At 36.1% G+C, this 23,105-nt stretch overlaps 4 protein-coding genes across 6 annotated transcripts; 1 reads left to right on the top strand and 3 right to left on the bottom strand.

The window, feature by feature from the left end:
• Window positions 1–605: 605 nt before the first annotated feature.
• On the bottom strand, window positions 606–7,292 carry LOC106175993 (dnaJ homolog subfamily C member 27-like). Its single transcript, XM_013558198.2, has 7 exons — window positions 6,890–7,292; window positions 6,323–6,405; window positions 3,255–3,324; window positions 2,882–3,046; window positions 2,151–2,267; window positions 1,694–1,854; window positions 606–1,264 (listed from the first exon to the last, which is right to left on the bottom strand). Exons 1-7 carry the CDS (start codon window positions 6,968–6,970, stop codon window positions 1,138–1,140), a joined length of 804 nt encoding a protein of 267 aa, XP_013413652.1. The 5' UTR covers window positions 6,971–7,292; the 3' UTR covers window positions 606–1,137.
• A 209-nt stretch (window positions 7,293–7,501) lies between these two features.
• LOC106175992 (tubulin epsilon chain) lies at window positions 7,502–23,100 on the top strand. Its single transcript, XM_087019227.1, has 12 exons — window positions 7,502–7,677; window positions 8,093–8,166; window positions 8,564–8,683; window positions 9,182–9,297; window positions 9,799–9,920; window positions 13,864–13,930; window positions 18,407–18,527; window positions 18,999–19,198; window positions 19,649–19,789; window positions 20,570–20,710; window positions 21,173–21,347; window positions 21,631–23,100. Exons 1-12 carry the CDS (start codon window positions 7,653–7,655, stop codon window positions 21,784–21,786), a joined length of 1,458 nt encoding a protein of 485 aa, XP_086875353.1. The 5' UTR covers window positions 7,502–7,652; the 3' UTR covers window positions 21,787–23,100.
• Window positions 9,989–13,441, bottom strand: LOC106175990 (uncharacterized). 3 transcript variants are annotated; one of them, XM_087019224.1, is made up of 3 exons: window positions 13,210–13,441; window positions 12,763–12,845; window positions 9,989–12,313 (listed from the first exon to the last, which is right to left on the bottom strand). In XM_087019224.1, the coding sequence occupies exon 3, from the start codon at window positions 12,292–12,294 to the stop codon at window positions 10,786–10,788; it is 1,509 nt and encodes a 502-aa protein (XP_086875350.1). In that variant the 5' UTR covers window positions 12,295–12,313; window positions 12,763–12,845; window positions 13,210–13,441; the 3' UTR covers window positions 9,989–10,785. The 3 variants fall into 3 exon arrangements, with proteins under 3 accessions (XP_086875350.1, XP_086875351.1, XP_086875352.1); XM_087019225.1 differs by lacking the exon at window positions 13,210–13,441 and adding an exon at window positions 13,111–13,143; XM_087019226.1 differs by lacking the exon at window positions 13,210–13,441 and adding an exon at window positions 12,964–12,983.
• On the bottom strand, window positions 14,558–17,582 carry LOC106175991 (uncharacterized). Its single transcript, XM_013558195.2, has 2 exons — window positions 17,156–17,582; window positions 14,558–16,676 (listed from the first exon to the last, which is right to left on the bottom strand). The coding sequence occupies exons 1-2, from the start codon at window positions 17,219–17,221 to the stop codon at window positions 15,264–15,266; spliced, it is 1,479 nt and encodes a 492-aa protein (XP_013413649.2). The 5' UTR covers window positions 17,222–17,582; the 3' UTR covers window positions 14,558–15,263.
• Window positions 23,101–23,105: the final 5 nt, after the last annotated feature.

Raw genomic sequence — 23,105 nt, 5'->3', positions numbered from 1 at the left:
AGATAATGAGTATATTCCTCGGCGCATACATTTAGTTAGTCACTTCACTTATATTGAAAAAGGAAAAAATACAGACAGTGGACGGCTTGAATGTTGAAATGTACAAAAAACTATGGTGTAATTTTACATTCATAATATATAATAACAATAATATTTCTCTCCAGAATCATCAGCAGTCACTTACATTTGGCCACATATATTTTTTACCCAAAAAATAAATGTTTATATCAATATGGTATACAGCGCGAAAGTCTAATGTAAAATGACAAAGACTGAAATACATTTTGAAGGGTCAATACTGGTGATGTCTGAAAAGTTAGGTTTTTAGTGAAGTTCTTTGCCCATTTTGAAGCCGTCAGTCTCTGTATTACTTTCCTTATTTTACCTGTAACTACACCATTATGTATCTTTATTGTGTAATTCTGGTGCATAGATATTTGGATTTGAAAATGGAATGTCATTCTCTTGAAGCTTACTGGAGATGAGTGTAAAATAAATAAATAAATAAATAAATAAATAAATAAATAATTGAGTAAAAACTGGTATAAATCTTGGTCTATAAAAATGTATTAAACAAATGCCATTTTCTAGTTAGGCATGCTACAAACTGGACTACAGCTTTGTTTTTTACTTGGTTACCATTAGCCACAAAAATTACATGCCCCCTTCTTTTAACAGTTTTGTAATGATTTCCATCTTTGCACTATGAACAAAAACCAGGTCATCATAAATGACTTACAAATAGACACTATTCTGTTTAACAGTACACACTATCAGTATAGTATTGATATAATTCTGCTAATTAAAGTTTTTATAATAAATACGATAAAATTATAGTCTTCGCTGGGAATCTTCATCGCACTGCAAGAGTAAACATGCCCCACCAATGACTAGGTTTACTAACATATCACTGATTAACTTGGTTTAACCAAATCACTAATTCTTCCTTAAATCAATGAAAAATAGACATAGAATAATTATAATAAAGTGATCAAGTTATTTCTCTTAATTTTCTTCACCCAAGCAAATAACCATCAGCAAATGATGATTTTATTTGGATTATTTTTTGAGTTGCAGTACAATGAATTGTAAAGGCCACTGTTAATCTCAGTCTCAATCCCTTGACCATCATCGTCATCATCGCTTGAGCAAATTTGTCCTAGCTGCGACCAGAAGTTTAAAGGCCTCCTCGCTACCAGGTGCGACATTCTTGTCAGGATGCAGAAGAACAGCTAACTTTCTGTATGCCTTGTTAATATCATCCCTGCACAGATAGAAAGAAGTCCAATAATATTTTAGCTTTGATAACAGGTGAAGAATCAGCAAAATTTTTCATTAGCTTGGTAGTTGGTTCATAAATGAAAATTATCAAACACACAAGCCGAAAATCTTTCATAACGTTAGCTATACCACCTATCAGTCAGTGAGAAACAACATCTCATTCTGATGAAGGCCCACGTCCAGGTTGGCTGAAGCCCACAATATTAAAGATTTTCGGCTTGTGCTTGGTAATTCTCATTTATGAGGTGTAGAATCATATGCAGACGCACACATGCACATGTGCACGCATTATCTCTTGTCAGACTATTGCTACAATGTGAAGACCTATGATAAGCAATGTTTGAATATATCAGAAGTGCTTTTAATAAATTGATAAATTAATTATCATTTTATATAATATTGTGCCACATACTTTGAAGCTCCAGGGTGAAGACCAAGTCTCTCGTAATCGTTCTTGGAATTTTTCAACCTCTGGATTGCCTCAGCCTGGTCCTTGGTGTAACCTAACTGGGTCGTCATGGGTCGACGTTTGCCGCCATTTTCAACAGTGCTCAACACCCCCTCAAACAGAACCTGTGCCATTAAATAAAAACAAGCTATAAATATATACATATAGCCAAATTGTCCACAATCAGTTGACTTATTAACAGTATTACAAAGTTGAACATAAAATATGTGTTAGATGTTTGTGGTTTAAAGTGTATTTCCTTTTCTTCTTTACTACTGTCATATTATACATCTTTAAAACATATAAATATTTTTCCATGTTCTTGCTTTTTTTCAACTTCTGGTATTTAATGCTGCAATTACATCTTGATTCCATTTGCAAAAAGAAAGTTCTAACAATAAATAAATAAATAAACCCTCACCTGGAACATTTCCCCCACACCCTCTCCAGTTTGAGCAGAAGTCTCAAAGTAGTGAAAACCTTTCCCCTCCGCCCAAAGTCTGCCATCTGCCTCATCAACAACACGCTTCTTATCACACTGAAATTATATATTAATCTTCAATTATTTTCTTAACATATTCATCTCATATTCTGCCAAAGGCAATACTAAGTGGCATATTAATGTCATCTTTGTCTTTCAAAGAAGTGTGTGTGTGTATGTGTGGGTGTGCGTGTTAGAGAGAGAGAGAGAGAGAGAGAGAGAGAGAGAGACAAAGAAAGAGAGACTGGGTGCCTGACAACAGTCCAAAAATTCAATAGTCCAAAAATCTATTGGTCTGGATAATCACTTTAGAACCTAAGCAGCAACAAAACCCTTTTATTGAAAGACTAAAAATGTTATGACTTTTCAGACCTATTAACCTGCAGATTTTTGAGACACACCCGAAAGACTGGCCGCCAACCCCTGCATAATGTCTCATTTAACATTCACTTATGCTTCTCAATCTATTCTAGAGCATTTGGTGTATATTTTTTTTTACAGTTCTAATGTTCTTCTGTAATGAATCTAACAGTTCGAGAACAGTTTTGGGGAAGTCCTTCAGAATGTCCCAGAACCGATTAAGAATATTTTTCATTAAAAGAGAGAAAAACATTATGTTCTAGGACAGATTGAGAACCGTAAGTGAGCCAATTTTTCGCAGACAAACTGACCTTATTAGCACACACACAGAAGACAATATTATCCATCTCAGCAGGGTTTCCTATCTCATTCCTCATCTCAGCCAACCAGGCCTCCAAAGCCTCAAAGCTCCCCCTGTCAGCAATATCATACACCAACATGGCGCCCTGGGTGTCCTTGTAGAACTCATTTCTAACCTGAAGAAGAAGAAGTGGGCACCCCTGTTTATATAATTATTATGTGTTTTTTATTATTTCATATTGGTATGAATCCACCACCCATAATGTTAGAATTAAATAAATAAATAAATAAATAAATAAATAAATAAATAAATAAATAACAAGTTAAAAAAGTACATAGATATATCATATATTAGATAAAAGAATAGATATATCACAGACCTACCTCATAGAATATAGGGTGTCCTGCCATGTCAAAAATATTCACCTTCATCTCCTGACCTTTGACTGTCACCCTGAAGTTGAGAAATTCACAACTGATAAATTACTGTGAAGCTTGTGAAGAATTTGGCCTTTAAAAATTAAGTTCTAAAAAATAAAGAATAAATACAGAGAAATAAAGAGAAATTGGGTTTAAAAAATTAAATAATAAATAAAAAGAAAGAAAGAAATGATCAGTCAAATATAAAAATATTAACAATAAAAATGATATACAATAAAAATATTTGCATGCTGTGCATAAGTTAATTACAAATAGAAATACATGTACGTGGGGGATTGGGATATTTTACAAAGAAAAAAAAAAAAAACAGGATAAAAATGCCTTACAGTAATTACTCAGACCAGAATTTGAGAAATGACATTCAAAACAATATTTAGTCTAATGGGACAAAGAATGCTCAATGCTTCCCTTAATCTAATAATAAATTATTTAAAAGAAAATATACTCAAACATATGGCATAATCTTTTTACATATTACACCACAATATTGATTGACGCTGATGCTGTCAGCTGGTGTCTTTTGTAGTAAAGATTAGCAAAATAATAGAAGCATTCATTGAAGTGTTTGGATCAATTAATTATACAGTAAGCTCCTAACAATTAGTTGGCAAACTGACTCCTAATATTTCCATGGAACAGCTGGATCTTATTTTGGATAATTACTAGTAAAAATATTTTGAAGATTATTGAATTATTTTTTTGAATGTTCAGTGAAGCACACAGTCATATTATTATATTGTGTAATATCAGCAGAACTGTTTCATAAAAACGTGTTGGTCTCTTCCCATGTTTGTGGATACTATGGAGGGTCACTTTTTGGTGGAGTGAGCCATAGGACATTTTGTTGATTTCATCAAATAGTGATGTTCTGTTTCTGAACTTATGATAACAACATTTATAATTTTAAATTCACTGTATTACACACGGCTGATATCACTGACAGTCCACGTCTCATGCAGACTAGGTGATATTGAAGGTCCGACCAGTCATGACTGCGTGAATAACCAGAGGACCAGCAGGATTTTTTATTCAGGTCCTCTGGACAGGCAAGGTTTTGTGGAAATACAACACAAAAAAAAATTGTATAGAATTATCCACTAGGAGACCTACACAGAATTAGGAAGACATGCAAATTTTTTGTAGTGCAGAATCTTTGAACCTTCAGAACTTCCATGGTTTTCCCCATGTATGTTGAGCAGTTTCACAGTCTGGTGCTTCTCCCTAAACCTATTGTACTGACAACGATCTCAAAACATGAAGAACTACAAGATAATACATCAGAAACTCTAACTCACAAAATACATTTATAATCAAATTAAAGTGACTTGCACCTGCCATTTTTCCACAAAATGAAACCAAAATCAATTCAAGCTCATAAAAATTGTACACTGCATTGTATGTTTTTGTTAACAGAAACTTCTGGCATAACCTAATGGATCAATATCACGACAATTAACAAAGTACATGTGCACCATGTGTTTCAAACTTACACAAGTCTGGTCTGGGATTTTATATTAAATTGTACAAATCAGTTGTGGGAATGCAAAAAAAAAAAAAATAAATAAATAAATAAATAAAAAAATAATAATAATAATAAATAAATAATAATAATAATAATAAATTTGTATTTAATTTTCTAAAATATATGAATAGATAATAATAATAAAAAATAGATAATGAATAAACAGATAATAATAATAAATAATAAAAACTATAAATAGAAAAAATATTATTTTAATCAATAAAATAGCAGAATAAATAAAAATAAATAAGTATAATAAATTTAAAAACATAAAAATTATATAGTACATAAAAATGGTGAATTCAAAATCTTTTTTAACATGAAGCGCTGAATTTCCAGAACTCAAAATTTGTTGCTGCTTACAAACTGTATTTACAGAAAGTAACTAAAGTGAATCAAAATCTTATAATCAGAAGATTCACAGATATTAAGTTGCAGCTTTAAACAAATGGTAAAATGTTCCTGCGTCACAAACAGATATAATTACATGCCAGAAAATTGATTTCAGGAAAAGGAAACTTAAGACAATACATTTTCAAATGGTACATTTCACACAGTTCTTCTTGAATGTTTTTCTGGGTATGTAGACATTCAAAATACATTCAGCATTGAAGTTGATTGCATTATTTCAAGTGGAGACCAAAGCAGGGGACCTATGCCATATTTCTGTGATGGTTTCCAACAAAATGGGCATTTAATCACCCAAAAGGAAAACACGGGTCTGCTTTATTAAATCTACCTAACACAAGGAAGTCATAATTACTTTAATGCACTTTTAATTTGAAGTCTTAATCTCTTTTTTATGTTTCTTAAAGTTGTCACAGCTGTTTCAGCACCAAAATACCAGATGAATATAAAAATACAAAAAGATAGTATGTTGAATAATGTTTGAAAACACTTTCAGGATCACTACTGGAAGTTTCTACAGGTACACGTCCAACTTGTATACATAGCAGAGAATCAATATTCTTAGCAAACTGACTGGTGGCATGAGGAACACTCATTACACAGATTTAACAGATACCATAATTGGCCAACAAATGATTTTCGCTGTAGGAGGCATTGTAAAGAGGGATCAATTTGACAGATTAAAGCTGGTTTGGTTTTGAAGGAACAATTACTAGTAATTGTCTTTAATCCCTTCACATGCAGTCATTCATATCAAAATGCAACAGTGAAATATCTCTTTACTGTAACTTAAAAAAGGGGGAAATTTTTAAAAATTTAGCAGGATGTATAATTGTCCCTTATTAGAACCAGCTGATACGTCAATACTTTACTGGTAATTCTTTTCTTGGCAGGCTTCGAAGAATAATTGTGATAAATATAAATTAAATATTCCAATGTTCACAACTACTGAATAGTGCAATGTACATGAATAATAATAGAAAAAAGTACAGGAAATGATTGGTTTTAATTGTCAATGTGAAAAGAACTGGTGTTTACACAAATATATTACTTATCAAAAATATTTAATTTTGAAACTCACTTTGTGACGCCGTAGTCGATACCAATCGTGGCCAGGTACTTCTGAACAAACCTCTTTTCACAGTACCTCTTGATGATGCAACTCTGCAAATAAAAAACAAATAAAGAACATTAAAATGCAATCTCACCTATACAGAATAGCATATAATATTCATGGATAGTATCAATTCCTAGCACATACAGTGCAAATGTTTAAACTTTTGTTGTGAAAAACAAAAACAAAAAAAAAATAAAAATAAAAAAAACAAAAAATTGACAAAATTAGAATCATATTAAAATCATTAGTTTGACAACATTCCAATCATTTTTCTTCGGCAAAAAATGTGTTAAAACCTTTTTTTTTGTTGAAATATCTCACATGTATTAGTGTATAGTAACTGCAGAATAAATAAAAACATTCACTGCAGAAATATATTTTTAAAAATCTCGATCCATATTATTGGAAAATAGATAAAGTTGATATATCAGTGTAAAACATTTGATCGTTGTTGAATGCACCAGTAAAGATGTGCTGCACAGTTTAATTAACACTACAATAAAATAAACCATTTTTTAAATTGTGTAATACCTTTCCTGTTTCTGCGTTTCCCATGCTGATGATCTTGACTCTGGTAGCTTTCTTTACTCTGTTCCTTGCGTTATTATCCATACTGGTTTTAAATTGTAACGTTTATAAACAGCTGAGTATAAGAAACAAAATTACTGGTGTCTCTGAACTTCAAATTAATTGCGAATCCTCTTGGGACGTGGACGGAGAACTTTTAAGGGCTGGCGGTACCAGTTTTAAAACCTCACATTTTCAATCGATTCGACTGATGGTATATCATTTCTGCAAAAATTGATGTTCCCATGGTGATACTTTCGACCAGCGTCCTGTACTGGTCTCAGATTTCGACAAATTCTAACTTTTTTCCTCAACGAAGAAAGTTGAAGCCTCTGGATTGTTTATGTTAGCTACAGATTTGATACGACGGATTTCATTGGACAAGAGCTTTTTATCGCTAGTAGCGCAAGTATACCGATGATATGTCACTGATGGTAAATGCATAATTTACAATAAAGAAAAACATATTTTAGAACTACATTTCAATAATATCATGAATATACTATTTATTTTGAATATTTATCCAAAATATGACAATTAATAGATAATTAGCTAAACATATCCTACGACAACTTTTGATTTTACGCGTGCTCTACACTGTCATGGCCGGCAAAGTTAGAATGGTTTCATTATGTAGCAGGAAAATGTGAAATTTTACAGCGCTCACTTTGCAGTGAAAGATCAAAACTATCTAGCACGATGAAAACTTTACAGTGAAGTTTTTAAAATGACGCAGTCGATCGTTGTTCAAGGTAAATGACGTGGTTACCTCTATTAGTGTAAAAAAAAAACAGTAAGCCGGGAGAAAATGCACGAAGAATCGTGTCAGTACCCTCCCTCCGACATTCACCCAAGTTATTGCCTCAGGAAATAATCTGTTAATTTGAACTTTTTATTTCCTCTTAAAAAACCTATAGCGCTCAGTAGTGGAAATAAATTTACCTTCATCTATGTAGTACAATACAAAACGGGTTAACAAATGTAGATCCATGAACAAGAATTCCCAAAGTTAATAAATAAATAGATAAATAGATAAATAAAAGCATTAAAATAAAATGTTCAACTTAAAAATTCATCAGTTGAAAGGAAAAAGTGAAGACGAATGACAATATAGACATAAAGAACGTACATGTAGTTTTAATGCTATACCGAGTAACTTTATTTCAGTTGGCCAGTGTGGTAACCAGATAGGCTGCAGGTTTTGGGACTTGGCTTTGCGAGAGCATGCAAGCCTGAACAAGGTTGGTGAATACTGCTTTAAGTAGAAATATCATAATGTGAATAGATAGATTCTTAATTGATAAAGACCTTCACATACAAGGTACAATCAATGACAGCACAACTCTAACTCTAACAGCACACAAACAAATAAATATACTAGTATAGATGATCATAATGTTCATATAAAGGGCTATACAAATGCATATGTGTGTCATGTTTTATTATCAATTTACCAGCTTTGATCTACACACCCATTCTCTGCTGACAGTGCATCTCAGGGTTGTGTTATGAGATGTGTTAATATGAGGTACCATATATAACTTGTTGACTCCAGAGAGCTGATACAGTAGTGCAAATTACAATCAGTGAGTGCTTATCTTTTTCTGTTGCTTTTATTCTGTTGTCTTATATTTTCAGGCTGGAATCTATGATGAGCCTCTCAGTAGCTTCTTCAGGAATGTAGATGGTCGCCATGATGACCCACTGGACATACCTGTGGGCAGTGGGAAGGGGAAGATCAAGGCTCTCAAAGCCAGGGTCAGTTACATGTATATTCTTCATTGATAATAGATCTCAAAGCAAGAGCCAGTACAGTACACTTCAGATAACCCATCACGATATTATTCAAGTAATCCTCAGGTTGCAAAGTGTCCAAATACATAATCTACTTGAATTCTTCATTTTCATGGAGTTAATCAATCTTTGTTACTATCAAGTGTTTTAGTGAATTGCCATGTACCATGAATTACATGTATATACAGTCCCTTAAACATATGCACAAGATTCTTGACTTATGACAGAGTTCTATTCTTATGGATTATCAAAGCATGAATTTCTGTTCAAGTCTGAACATTTGTATATATGTAAGCACCTTAGTCACTCACCTGTAAGTATTCTAATGCAACCAAAAGTTAAAATGTGAGATTTTAGAATACACTTCCATAACATATGAAATTAAACTACTAGTAGATAGTTTAGATATGTATAGAAAAAATGGGGCCTATAAAGTTTTACCACATAAATTATGCATTCCAGGCAGTTTTGATTGACATGGAAGAGGGCGTGGTCAGTGGATCACTGAAGGGGCCCCTGGGGGATATATTTGATTACAAGCAGTTGATAACAGATGTGTCTGGATCTGGAAATAACTGGTAGGCTTCAGTCTAAGTCACGAAGAGAAATTAAGAGGCACCTATGCCATATGTATCAAGAACCTTGTATATAACATACCAATTAAGACCTGCTGTTTTTGCCCATTAGATTGTGTTATTTGGCTTGATTTGGACTTCTGAATTTGGTTTTTAAGGCTTTTTTTTTTCCTTTTTTTTTGTGAAATAAATATAATTCTTTAGTTTTTTCTAAAGTGCACAATTTTATATTTATGTTATAGTAGGAAATAAATCACACTTAAATGCATTGTAATAGGAAGTGATGCGTTTTACATTTTATGTGGACAGTTGACCGTGTTACATGTGACTTTATGTTGCATCTGAAACTTAATAAAAAAGAATATATTTCTGCTACAGTAAACATGTAGCAGCCTTGTATTTATCAAACAATCACCTATCCTATAGTGTCTAAAAGCCCTTGTCCTGTTAAATGATTTTTCATTATCAGTAAATTTATGATATATTTTTATTTATAACATTCAGGGCAGTTGGCCATAAAATGTATGGAGAAAAGTACAAAGATGAGATTTCAGAGACAGTGAGGCGTGCCGTGGAGCTGTGCGACTGCCTGCAGTGCTTTTTTGTTATTCATTCTATGGGAGGAGGTAATTTGAAAAGGAAAAATTTGATGAGGGAAATGTATCACAGTGGTGCTTATCATAGAATCAGACAATTAAATTTTAAATGTCATTTATTTCTCTTTACAACTTAATAATATTTAAAATATCATCTTTTCTTCTGCAAGGAAAGCTTAACAGTGTGTTGCATTCATAAAACGTTTAATTTGATATCAAGGCTTTTTTGGATGATTAAGCACAAAACAATACAACAGTTTTCTCAAGAACAGAAAGCTTTTCTATCTTCTGTTGTCAAAAAGCATTTATCTAAATATTGCTGCATGTGTTGCATATTGATAAGCAATATTAATTTCAAAATTAACCTTGGTCACAAATAGTATGTAATAATTGATGAAGAATTATTTGCATGAAAACATTGACAATAATCTGAGGAAAATATCATCAATTAACAATGACCAAGTTTTTAATTACAAAAAAAAAAAAAAAAAAAAAAAAAAAAAATTAAAAAAAAATGTTTAAAAATTTACACAAAACACTTTTCCTGAGATACAGCATAACATGGAAGGACAGACAGCATCATGAATTATTAACTCAAAATCTAACTACAAGTCTCTCTATACCCTCTGAATAATGCATGGGCCTGGAAATATTCCTTTCTCATTTGCATGAGTACTTCATGACACCATAAGGCTTTAAAAAATAATATTAAAATAATATCACTTATGTCTTTGGTGAAGCCTCAGAAAAAAGGCCACTTCAGTAACTTTGTGGTTTGTAGTCTTATCCTTTTTGCTGTTGCCCTCTCTTTTGCCTTAATACACACAATAAGGTTTTTTTTTTTTTTTTAAATATGCCTTTAAATCTTCATAGATGTTAATGTTCTTGTTTGCTGCTATGAAACATTACAAGCCCCTGACTGAGGACTCCCAGTAACAGGATTGACCTTCCCAGAATTCCCCCTGTATGGGTACAGAATCACGCCACCTTGCGACGGCCCCTGCACGGTCACTGCCAAAATATTAAGTCTCGGGGACAAAGCCAAGCCACATGGTTTTCCATTCAAACCTCCATCCTGCTGCCTGGTATCCCGTATTAACACCTTCTTGAATTTGCCTTGATGGTCGAATTGTTGTATGCGATAATTCCCAGAATCGGCAACTATGATGTTGTCCCTGTTGTCCAAACAGATCCCCTGGGGTGATTTGAGCTGTCCAGGTTTATTCCCTTCCTCCCCAAACATGTGCTTTAAATTACCCAGTGTGTCAAAAACTTTGACATTATGGGCATCAGTGTTAGACACATGAATTTTATTTCCTTTCCCGTTTATGGCACAGTAATATGGGGAGAACCCAGTGGTGCTGTGACCCTTACTGCCGAATTGCTGTGCCAGCTTGCCCCCCATATTGAAAAGATAGATGCAGCAGCGCACCACATTAGTGACTATAAACTGGTCAGTTTGGTGACTGACCGTTATCCCATGAGGCTCTTCATAGTAGTACTGATTCCCAAGGTCTTTCAACACACGGCCATCGTGGGAATAAACCCGGGCAATGGCAGATCCCGCCTTATTAACAGCAACAATCAGAGTATCATCAGGCATCGTCGCAATATCTTTCACCTCACAATCGCACTGAAAATGGGAGCGGTATTGACCACCGTGAGCAAAGGTGACGATTTTGTTATCACCGCTGTCTGACACCACAACGTCACCAGTGTTGAGAATGGTGACACCAGTGGGCCTGAGAAGACGATATCCTGTGCACAGTCGACCCTGTGACCCTGGGGAGGTGGTTCTTTGTGGTACAGGGGGTGGAGGTGGGGGTGCTCTTTGGGGGGTAGTGATAGTTGGTGTGTGGGGTGAGTTAGCTGTCCTGGGGGTGATGGGTGCGAGGGGAGGGTGTGCAGGCCTAGGGGGTGTTGGGGGAGGGGGAGGAGTGGGTGTACTTGTTGGGTGATTTGAAGAATGGGTAGGGGATGGTACAGAAGGGACAGGGGCTTGTGGGGGACGAGGGGGTGGTGGAGGCCATTGTATTACTGGGACGTCTGCTGAACCTGGTGGTGTCCTCACTGGAGACCCCACATTGTCCTCTTCATCAACCTCCTCACTAGGTGGTGCTGAAGGCTCAGGAGAGGTGCTGCCACCTACAGTGTGTTGCAGACTGTTTATTATATGGTTGTCTGGGAAACAGGATGCTCCGCCTCTAATGGCTATGGTCTGTTTGCGGCAGTTTGGACATTCAAAGACGCCAGATCGGCCAGTGGCTGTGATGTGATCTTGGAGGCACTGTAGGCAGAAGGTGTGAAGGCAAGGTAGAGCCTTGGGCTGACAGTAACGCCCCAGACAGATACTGCAGGTCAGGTGGTCTGCTGAGATCTGATTGGCTAAGACATGGTCAGACATCTTGTTGTGTTGGTAGCATCTGGAAAATAAGGATATTTTTACAATAAGACAGACAGTGGTACTGTAACCTTGTGTTTTACTACTGGTCCATGTAAGTGATATCTGTGGAATGTGGTCAATTTTTTTTTATTATGAACCAATAGTGAATAACTAATTCTGATTATTACTAGTACTTTTTTAAGTCACACACTATCACAGTTCAAAACCTAACCAAATGTACATTTACAATATTAATTGTACATTACTTGCTATACATGTAGTGTCAGCCATTGAAAAAAAAAAAAAAAAACTGGTAGGGAAATATCAGGGTGATGAAAATATGTGCTTAGATGCTATTTAAAAATCCATTACTGTAACTATGACTACAACTGTTAAAAATAAATAGATTCAGTGCCTTAGCCATTACAAAATTAGAGAAAATATAACAGATGTACCGGTACTTGTAGCCCAAAATAAAAAGAAACTTACGTGAAGTGTATTATTATTTCACTATTACTTCCTTGAAAACTGCACTGTCTTTATCGACACTTGTGATGATGAGCAACAGTCACCTGAAGTGAAAATGAAAATTTACCTTCTATTTCCCACTACGGTGGGACCTATACTAAAATTGGAACGATACAGAGAAGATTAGCATTAAAATTAATAAAACATGACTCAGTACTACACCGCCATGACTTGATGCTGAAAACAAAGAACATGGCGGCAACCTTGAAAAGCCTTGTGATACTAGTTTAGAGGAGAAATTGAGAGGAGGAAAATTATCCCTCTTGCCTTACATTTATACTAATTGTTTCAATGCGTTATTTTGCTCACCTTCAACGTGCAAGTTACTACTTGAAGAGAGAGGTTTCAATTTTTTCGACATCGTTTCAGTTTCACTACTACTAGTACTACTACAAGATCCGTAGTTACCTTTGTTATTTTCTCACAAAAAAATCCCCAAAAGTAGTTTTGACGCCCGCATATTCTCTGTGTCGCCTTAAAAAAATGCTAGTATCCTCCCCTATGTCTATGTCTACCTCACTATTTTAAATAAATGGAGCAACTGTCATCCCTCAGTCTTATCGGCCATGTTGTAAAGCGAAACTAGGTCGGGTCAAGGTCACTATCTAAGCTTTGTTTACACGACAACGCAATGGGAGCCAAATGGCATCTGTCTGTCAGGATTAGCTGGGATGTTGATATAAAGAGTATAACCCTTTCCATTATTTCACTTTTTTTGTCTTTGCAGATTTGAAAATTAAGTTGAGGTTTGAATTGCAGTGTGCTTCCTTCCCAATGGCCGTGCTATGGGGGGGGGGGGGGGGGGGGGGGGAGGAGGAGTCTCAAAGGCACAGCAAAAGAAAAAAAATCACTTTAACGACCAGTCTAAATCTCTTTAGGGACAATTAAAACCTCTGTGTGTGTTATCCTAACAAATGCAAAAGTAAAAACAACAACAACAACAACAACAATAATAATAATAATAATAATAATAATAATAATAATAATAATAATAATAATAAGTAAAACTTAAGCATTCTGCATTGATTCATATGTATGTGATCATTTTATTTTCTTGTTCAGGAACAGGGTCAGGAGTTGGAACATTTGTCCTCAACCTTCTGCAGGATGAATATCCAGATGTTTACAGGTGAGTATAGTAAGGCTATATACTTAACAGGTGAGTAAAATTGTACAGGTGAGTGAAACCAAGTTGCCCACTGAACAGGTGAGTCAAAGTGTATAGCGAGGTGAGAACGAGTTAGAGTTGAAATTTAAGGTGCTCACAGACTGTCCCAGGTATTGGCTGTATCCTTTAACATCACAGTGACAATCAGTGAAAGTGACTGAAGTTGATTGGTGGTCATTCAAAACCCAGTTTGGGGATGGGGTCAGGGGCAGATTGAGGCCGCTGTCTGGGTCTTCAGGAAGACGGTCAGATTTTCAAGTTTACAATGACTGGTATCTTACTTTTTTCTGTCGGAAGAGGGATGTAGGAGGGATCAACATAGATAATTTGAGAGACTGTCAGAAAATATCTCTGGATCCACCCCTGGGGGTATCAGTGTTGATGGTGGGGGTTGAGATCAAGCTGGGGCGGGGGGGGGGGGTATGTTGAGGAGGCATATTGATGCAGGTCGTAACATAATCTTGCCAGTGGGAATAACAACACAGATTTGGGAAAATAACGCTGTGGGATGGTATACACATGTTATGTGCATGACTGAAGTTTGTTGGATGTCTGAAGCCTGAAGGTATTGAGGAAACAATATAATGGTTCAGTTGTACTTTTGTTTATTTGTCAAAATGGCATATGAAGAGAGCAAATTGTGTCGTAAATCAAATCTTACAGAAAATTTCTGAGTTGAACACTTTAAAAATACAAGGTAGTCATGCAATAATCATCATAATACAAAGAAGTAAAGAAAGATAGAAACAAACAGGTCTTACAATTTATCAATCTTTGGCAGTTGTCAATTATCTGATTAATGGCATAAATTTAAAGTGTGAACATTTGGCATTGTCTTTACTTATAAACTGTTAGTACATTGACATTATTATTTTTGAGCAGTTACACTACAGAAAATACTACATGAAATTCAGCTAAGTAAAACAATCTGGGTACAAGTTTGTTAACTGAATTGTTTTGTCATAATAAGATGAACAAATGATTCCATCATGTAAGCTAAGATACATGTACATAACTGAGATACAAAAAAAAAAAAAAAAAAAAAATTCTTGGCAGTTACACTGATCAATTTGCGTCAAATACAAATTTCCAATTAACTAAGTACATTTAAATACTAAGTTCTGCATCATTTCTAAAATTTGCACTTTAATTTGTCTTATAACACAATAATAACCATATTAAAACAAGCATGCATATTGATGATTAGAAATGATTTTGGAAAAAGTTGAAAGTTGCTGTAGCCACACATACCATCTTTACTGTTTACAAACTGTTTAAATTTTAAACCAACAGTTCATGACAAATATGGAGAAGCTTTGCGCTTAAGACCCTCCCTCTGAGCTCGGAACCACTGCACCAGGCGCTCAGAAGACATGTCCATTTTGTTGCTTATCTCTCTTATCACTGTTTCAGAGGGATACAAGTTGCAGTCATTTCTCATCAACCATTTCCACAAATGGTTCATTTCACTCTCGTAGGGCATTGGACGACGCTCATGTTTCTTTTTCTTAGTGGGAGCTGAGTCACTGTTGTGGCTTGTATTGGGACATGTGGCGGTGGTAGTGGTGGGAGTTGGAGTTGTGCTGCCATCTAGTGTTGGTTTATTCCTTATCAGCCTGAAGGTCTCAAACCTGATGTTTTGTCGCTGGTTGCGAAACCATTTCTCCACCTGGGTGATAGTGAGGCCAGACTTGGTGGCAAGATCAGAGGTGACGGTTGACGTGGGGCACAGATCATACTGATTGTTCACCAACCACGCCCACAGAACTTTACGAGGGAAGTCGTAGCAGGCAGTTCTTGGCTTTGGAGGCATCTTGAAAGTCACAGGCTTTTGTGCTTTGTCCATATCATGTGTGGCAGATGGAGTGTCATTTGGCTCAGTGTTGGCAAGAGGAGGATTTGTTGTGGCATCAGAGCTGGGTTTAGCATTGGTAGAGCAAATGTCCATTGGCATGATGGGTGAAGTGTCAATGGTCCATGCTAAAGATGGCTGAACAGGGGTCACACTGCCTATCAAACGATGTTGTAAGTTTGATGAACAAGTGACAGCAACACCAGTGCCCCCTACTGGTGATTCAGGGGTAAGTGGATTCTCGTAGCTCCTGGCGAAGTTTGTGTCTGATGGAACAATAGCCATAGGATTGATGATGTCCTCATTTTGCGTGATATATTGTTCTAGAAGTTTGAGACTTTTCTCAACACGATCCATGAGTCTGTACTCAATTTCATCAAAATGGCAGACTGTGGCCTTTCTCAGTTCTTGGTCACTTACAGAGGAGAGTGCTAACTCACGTTCTTGTGTCAACTCCCTTTGCTGATCAAGATACATGGTATGGAGCTCTTGTACTTGGCTCGTTGCACGTAGTCGTAGTCTCATAAAGAGAAGATCCAAGAATGACGCTCGCACACTGATGGGAACTTGTTTGGCGACACCGCTGAGCAGGCTTAATGGCACTTGGGAGGAGCTGATTTCTTCCTGAAGAATGTCCCTTAATGTGGCATAATCTCCATCATCTCCACTGGGAAGTGGATTTGTTGTAGTAGACACCGGCAGTAACTGAGAGGCAGATTGAATGGCTGGATCTTCTGAGGCAAGGGAACTGTGGATGCTGTGGATCTCAGCAGTGTATGTTGGATTGGCATTTGCTTGGTCCAAATCACTTTGGTGGTACAGTGATGCATGCTGGCCCGTGAAGGACAAAACAGCCTGTAAGATGAAGAGGACAATATGTTAGAATTCGTGTAAAGACACACACTTCATACATAAAAACACTACTGTTTACTAGTGATATAACCTCAACTAAATATAAAATATATATAACAATTCATTTATTTATTTATTATTATTGTATATTACTCGCTGAAATTCAGAAACCAAGAATTTTCATGTGTAAGAAGTAAACAGAAATATTAACTAGTTCTTTTTATTATCACTTAAATGGCTTTTGTGCTTAAACATTACACTTATTACAGGGATATGACTTTATTCACAAAAAAAAAAAAATCTAATTGCTTTACAAAATAAGTTTCTCTTTGCTAGAGCCTTGATCTTAGGTAGTTTCACTTAGTTTCATCAGGGAGAAATTTAAAAAAACATGGTACTGAACTGGTGCTGAACTGATATTACTTTTCTCACAGAGCACAGACTTCTTAAACCATTAAGACATGAAGCATGCAAAAACATACCTGGATTTCACTGTCAGTTGGCAGGTTGAGGTTTGTCTCCATGCTGGATATATAACTTGACATCATCAGGTGGCACAAAGTTGGCACTAAGTTTCCTTTTTGGCAGTTGGTGATAGCTGACACTGTGACACTTAGCTTGACAGAACAGTACAACTCACAACTTGACACAAATTTGTCAGTCTGGTGACACAGTACAAGTCACAAGGCGACACAGAGACAAGTTGACACTGAAGATGCCAAAGCTGTTGTGTCCTGCCAAACATTGGCTTCCCTTTTTATAACATGTCACCCCCCTGCCACCTGCCAGTTTGCAAACATGCCTCTGATTGGCACTTTGCTTCAGCCACCTATGTAAAACTAAGCACAATTGGTCAGTGGGTGACAGTGACCAGATTGACAGGTGACAGGGGTGTTTGTTTGTCACTGACCCCCTGTGGTAGATGACACCTTTTGTTTACCTGGACAGGTTAACTGGTGCTGATTGCAATCAGGAGGTGTCACTGGTGTCTTACCTGTGGTATGGTACTGCAGGTAGAGTTAACTGGCTCCAGGTAATGTGATGAGGATGGTGATTAAAAGTGGCATCCATTGTTTACCTGTATTCTGGCAGCCCAGGTAAACTGGTTCTGATTGCAATCAAGAATGTCAACTGAAGTTTGCAACAGCTGCCAAGGAGGTGGTGTTTGTCACATAGAGGGTGGTGACACTAACTGGATAACTGAGGATGGTGACACTACTGGGTAACTGGCAGCACATGGCATTTTTTTAAAAGTTTAGTGCACCATATACAGAAACAAATAAGGGTATGTTAAAGTAATGATGGACTTCTGAGTAGTAACAGTTTCTTTTACAAATGTTTATGTAAATAAAAAATAATAACTGGTGATGAATGATCAAGAATGGCAATTTATTTTGCATGTTTTAAATTAGTTATATTCATAGATTTTTTTAAAAAAATAAACACTCAATTGATTCTCCCCCTCCACAAATATTCACCAAATAAATAAATGGATACAATAAAAATCAAAGTAATAAATAACCTCTCTTTTGGTGATGATGTAAGTTTTGTTCCTTAGATTAATTGTACCAGTAGAATATTCAGAAAAATTTTAAGGTAAATTGTTTAAGTTTCTTCACTGAGTAAATTACTCCTCACAGCTAGTAATAAAACCTTAAAATTTATTATTGCTTCTTAATTGATACGTTTTTTTCCTCATTGATCTTATTTATATATTTCTCATATATATTTAGGTTTGTCACTGCTGTGTACCCATCTGCTGAAGATGATGTGATAACCTCTCCCTATAACAGTGTGCTAGCCATGAGAGAACTGACTGAAAACGCTGACTGTGTATTACCAGTGGAGAACCAGGTTAGTAACACTTCCAAACACATGGAGTAACATTAAAAATGTATAACAAATTGTGTCATATGGATAGAAACTATTGAGCAGTAATATAGGGTTTAATTATTACATTAATGTAGACATTTCTAAAATAGCAATGTTTTGTCAGGAAAAAATTCAAAAGGATGTTTGATCTAGGTTCCATGGCGTTTCTAAATGTGTGTCAGCTTAAGGTAGAAAGATCACTTTTCCAGTCAAGAACCAAGGGATTGTGATGCAAAAACTTTCAGAAAAGCAAAATTTATTTTCATTTTAAATTAGTGACAGTGAGCATTTATTGCAGGCATAAAGAATGGACATTTAATATTTTTCTTCATTTTTCAGTTATCAGCCATACATACATGTTTTAATTTACACTCAAAGTTACAATAATACTTTCAATCTGTAAACAACTGCTGAACTCAGACATATTTTGCACTGCACAACAATATATTTCAGGCTCTGGTAGATATTGTCAACAAGATCAGCCAAGCTCTGCCGCCATCAAACCTGGGCAAGAAAACAGTGGGGATATCAGGCAACGTGAAGGCAGCCAGCAGCATAGCCTCTAGTCATGGCAGTATAGTGAAGGGACCAGATGAACAGCCATTTGATACCATGAATAATATTGTGGCAAATTTGTTGCTGAATTTAACCAGGTATTGTTAGATGAGTACATGCGCACATGTACAAACACCCCCCAAAAATAAAAGCCAAAATGAGAATTACATATACAACAAATATTATATATATATATATATATATATATATATATATTGTGGAAATTGTTGTTGAGTTTTATGAAGTTCATGTACATGCAGAAAAATATAGTTCATTGTCATCCCCTACCTCATACAACATACTAGTAGTTGGTCCCTTGAGAAGGTTAAAAAAAAAGATAAAGAAAATTATGTTGATAATATTCTAGGACACATTGCTTAGATGTGGTAGTACATAAGATGCATTTTAAAATAACTTTATTGTTATTATCATTATTAGAACAGATTTGTTCTTTTTCAGTATTTTTTTTTTTTTTGTTTTTATGTCATTTAAAGGGAGTATAATTTAATAAGTCTCTTACTATTGCACTTATTTTTGAACCATTTCAGCTCGGCCAGATTTGAAGGTTCTCTGAACGTGGATTTAAACGAGATCACAATGAACCTGGTCCCGTTTCCAAAGTTACACTACCTGATCTCCAGCCAGACCCCTCTGTATGCCTCTGCTGATATGAAGATACCCCCAAGAAGGTAAGAATTTAGAGCGTATTTAGAACAGCGTACTTACTTGTCCGAGGGTCAAATATGTCCGACCCACTTGAATACTTCCTTACAGGGATTCTATTCAGTGTCTGTTACCTTATTAGACAGCAAGCTTTGGAGGAGGTTGCCATATTTGACCCTCAGACTAGTTAGTCCACTGTTCTGAATACAGCCTTAGAGCACATTCAGAACTGCAGACTAACAGTTCAGTGGATCCAATATGACAACCCACTAAAAAGTTTGCAGCATAATTCCTCGATAAGACACTGAATACATTCCACGTGGAGAAAATGCAACAAGCATTTAGAACAGTAGACTAACATATCCGCGGATCAAATATGGCCGACCCATTCAAGTGGGTCGGCCATATTTGATTCGCGGGTCTGTTAGTCCACTGTTCTGAATGCGCTCTTAATGATCATATTATAAAACATGATAAAAAAAGTTTTAAACTCCTGTCATGACAAGGAGGTTATGTTTTTGCCTTTAATTGTTTTTCTTTTTTATTTAACCTGCCTACTCAGAAAGTTAGTGGACGGATTTAAGTTAAATTTAGAATGGAGAAGAATTAAATGTTGATTCATTATTTTATAAATTAATGAATTCTGGGTGTTTTAAAATTGCATCTTGTTATTATTATATTACATCATTTTATGGATATACCAGGCATTTTGGATTCCAGACTTTACAAAAAAGTCTGGAATTTGAAATGTTTAAAACACGATTAGTTTTCTTATATTGCATCATGCTTTTATTATCTTTATATAGATTAGACCAGATGTTTAGTGATGCATTTTCCAAGGACCACCAGCTCATCAAAGCTGACCCTAAACATGGTCTGTATCTGGCCTGTGCCCTGATGGTACGGGGGAGTGTAGAGGTGTCAGATATCAGGAGGAATATAGAGAGGTAAGTGTTGATACCTCTATCTTCAGAGTACAAGTTTGTGTCGATGTGACTGATTATATGGTACATGTAGTAGTTGTAATAAATTTATTACAGAGATTTTTATTGTCATCTATGTGTGGCCCACTCGGTCGCTAAGTCTCTACTGTATAATAGGTGTTAAATTGTGTTAGTAATTCAAGATTGACATGGACACTTTTTTTACCCTGAAAACGTTTTATTATTGTTTTTATGTCAAAGAGAATCTAATATCAGTTTATTATTAAAAGATATATCAGAGACCGTTACTACCTAAAACCTAACCTAATTCTTATTTCTCACAGACTGAAGCCGTTCATCAAGTTCACCACAAGTGCAAAAATCCAATAATATATACCTTAAAAACAATTCTACATCAGTCAGATTTGTGTCAAAAGATTTTACAAAAACCATTGCTACCTAAAACCTAATTCTTATTTCTCCCAGACTGAAGCCGTCCTTGAAGTTTATCTACTGGAACCAGGAAGGTTGGAAGACTGGCCTGTGTTCCGTCCCTCCTGTTGGTCAGCCCCACACCCTACTGACCCTAGCTAACAATACCTGTATCAGACACACCTTTTCTGACCTCAGGGACAGGTTCAGCAAGCTGTATAAGAGAAAGGTAGGAAGTTACCAGGAAATCTAGGATGTCTTATTTATTTGTGTATGTCTGTGTTTTGTTTGTTTGTTTATTGTTTTATTCATCCTTTCTTTCAATCGTTCATTCTTTTTTAATGTTTTCATTTTATTGTTTTCATTTTCATTCTCTGTTCTTTCTTCATTAATTCATTAATTTATCATGTTGCTTATTTACTTACTTTTTTATAAACTCACTCAGTTACTAATTTATTTATTTATTTATTTATTTATTTATTTATTTATTAATTTATGTATTCTGTTTCCAGGCTCACATTCACCACTACACACACGTGGACGGGATGGAAGTCAGCGACTTCGCCGAGAGTCTGGAGTCCATAACCTCTGTGATACAAGAATACGAGACTTTAGACTCACAAAAAGACATTGTGCCCGAATTATTACCCAGACTACAAGTTGTATGAAACTTACAGAATCTTAATAATATAAACCAGATTGCAGCAAGTTGGAGAGTTTGACCGGAAAAGTTTAATCTGAGCGTATGACTGCGTGTGTGTGCACGCATGTGTGTTGAGGACCTGGAGCGCGGAGGGGGTGGGGGCGGGGGCATATTGTGTTGGGGGTGGTCGGCCCATGCCCTAGTAATAATCCACTTTACCAAAATAACACAACAGAGCTGGGCCTCTGGGGACGTGTATTTTGACAGCGCCCCTTGCAGAGTGGAAGGTAGCTCCTACTGGGAGAGTGTATTAGGTTTCTCGCCTTTATTATGAGAAAAGATAGTGTTTGATAGAGATGTAGGTGTCTCGCCTACGTAGTATGAGATTTATAAGTAACTGGGGTCTTGATGGGTACGATACATAGAAACATTGATATATGGAAAAAGTTTGCCGCAATCTTCTACAAATCAATAAAGAAAGGTACATGTATTGTTCAACATACGAGCGTATCTGTTTTCCTGTTCTTCACTGGACCGATTACAGTGTCCTGGTTAAAGTTTAACTCACAGGTGCTTTTACCCAGGTTAATTGTGACTGTGCCGTGAATGACGAAGTCTAATTATTATGTATGTTTAGCAAACATTTCGTGTCGTTGCAACCAAGGTCTAATTTTCAGTTTTATTCAAGTGATCACCTCCAGACACCATGCGATGGTAATGAGCTAAAATAGAGGGCTCGAACCGTCATGGAGAGCACGTTGTTTTTCAGCAGGTATGACAGGAATGCGAGTCCGGGGTCACGGGCGGATCCAGGATTATTTTAAGGGAGGGGGGTGTCCAGAACGACAGGCCTCGGATGCGAAGCCCACCATAGCCCTCTTGACGTGGGGTTCAGGGCCTGCTCAAGGACCCCGAAAATTTTTTGGTGTTTTGGAGGGCAAACTGTGCCCTTTGGTACGGTTTAGAACTATGATTTAGCTAGTCAAAATTCTAATTTCAAGAGGGGAATATTGGTGTGATATTTTTTTCAGAAACCGAAAAGGGGGGGGGGGTCAGGACCACCCTGACCCCCCCCCCCCCCCCCTGTGGTCCTGACCCCCCTCTAAATACGCCCCTGGGGGTCCCATATGATAAGGGTTAGTTAGAGTATTGGGGTAAGTATATGGAACTAATGTCACCCGTACAAATTAGTGGGGAACAGACTGCGGTGTCCAGCGGACAACCATTCCTGTCACACCGGCAAAAAAGTAAATAAGATCTTTGCGAGATGTTTTCATAAAACATGGATCTTGATCGGTATGTTTAACTTATGAAATAAAATTATTAATAAGATATCAATGAACA

This window comes from Lingula anatina, chromosome 8, assembly GCF_051362555.1.
Source record: "Lingula anatina isolate TDL-2025a chromosome 8, LinAna3.0, whole genome shotgun sequence".
Lineage (NCBI taxonomy): Eukaryota > Metazoa > Brachiopoda > Lingulata > Lingulida > Lingulidae > Lingula > Lingula anatina.
Note: the sequence above shows the minus strand (reverse complement) of the source record. Positions and strands in the feature narration are given on the sequence as shown.

Excerpts from the sequence above, each read along its gene's own strand:
- LOC106175991 (XM_013558195.2), bottom strand. The coding sequence starts at position 17,221 with ATGATGTCAAGTTATATATCCAGCATGGAGACAAACCTCAACCTGCCA. Across the intron at positions 16,677-17,155 it reads CAACTGACAGTGAAATCCAG|GCTGTTTTGTCCTTCACGGG; the intron begins GTATGTTTTTGC and ends TTCATCTTACAG.
- LOC106175990 (XM_087019224.1), bottom strand. The coding sequence starts at position 12,294 with ATGTCTGACCATGTCTTAGCCAATCAGATCTCAGCAGACCACCTGACC.
- LOC106175992 (XM_087019227.1), top strand. The coding sequence starts at position 7,653 with ATGACGCAGTCGATCGTTGTTCAAG. Across the intron at positions 9,921-13,863 it reads TATTCATTCTATGGGAGGAG|GAACAGGGTCAGGAGTTGGA; the intron begins GTAATTTGAAAA and ends TTTCTTGTTCAG. Across the intron at positions 13,931-18,406 it reads GAATATCCAGATGTTTACAG|GTTTGTCACTGCTGTGTACC; the intron begins GTGAGTATAGTA and ends ATATATATTTAG.
- LOC106175993 (XM_013558198.2), bottom strand. The coding sequence starts at position 6,970 with ATGGATAATAACGCAAGGAACAGAGTAAAGAAAGCTACCAGAGTCAAG. Across the intron at positions 3,325-6,322 it reads ATCGACTACGGCGTCACAAA|GGTGACAGTCAAAGGTCAGG; the intron begins GTGAGTTTCAAA and ends TCTCAACTTCAG. Across the intron at positions 1,265-1,693 it reads CTTCACCCTGGAGCTTCAAA|GGATGATATTAACAAGGCAT; the intron begins GTATGTGGCACA and ends CTATCTGTGCAG.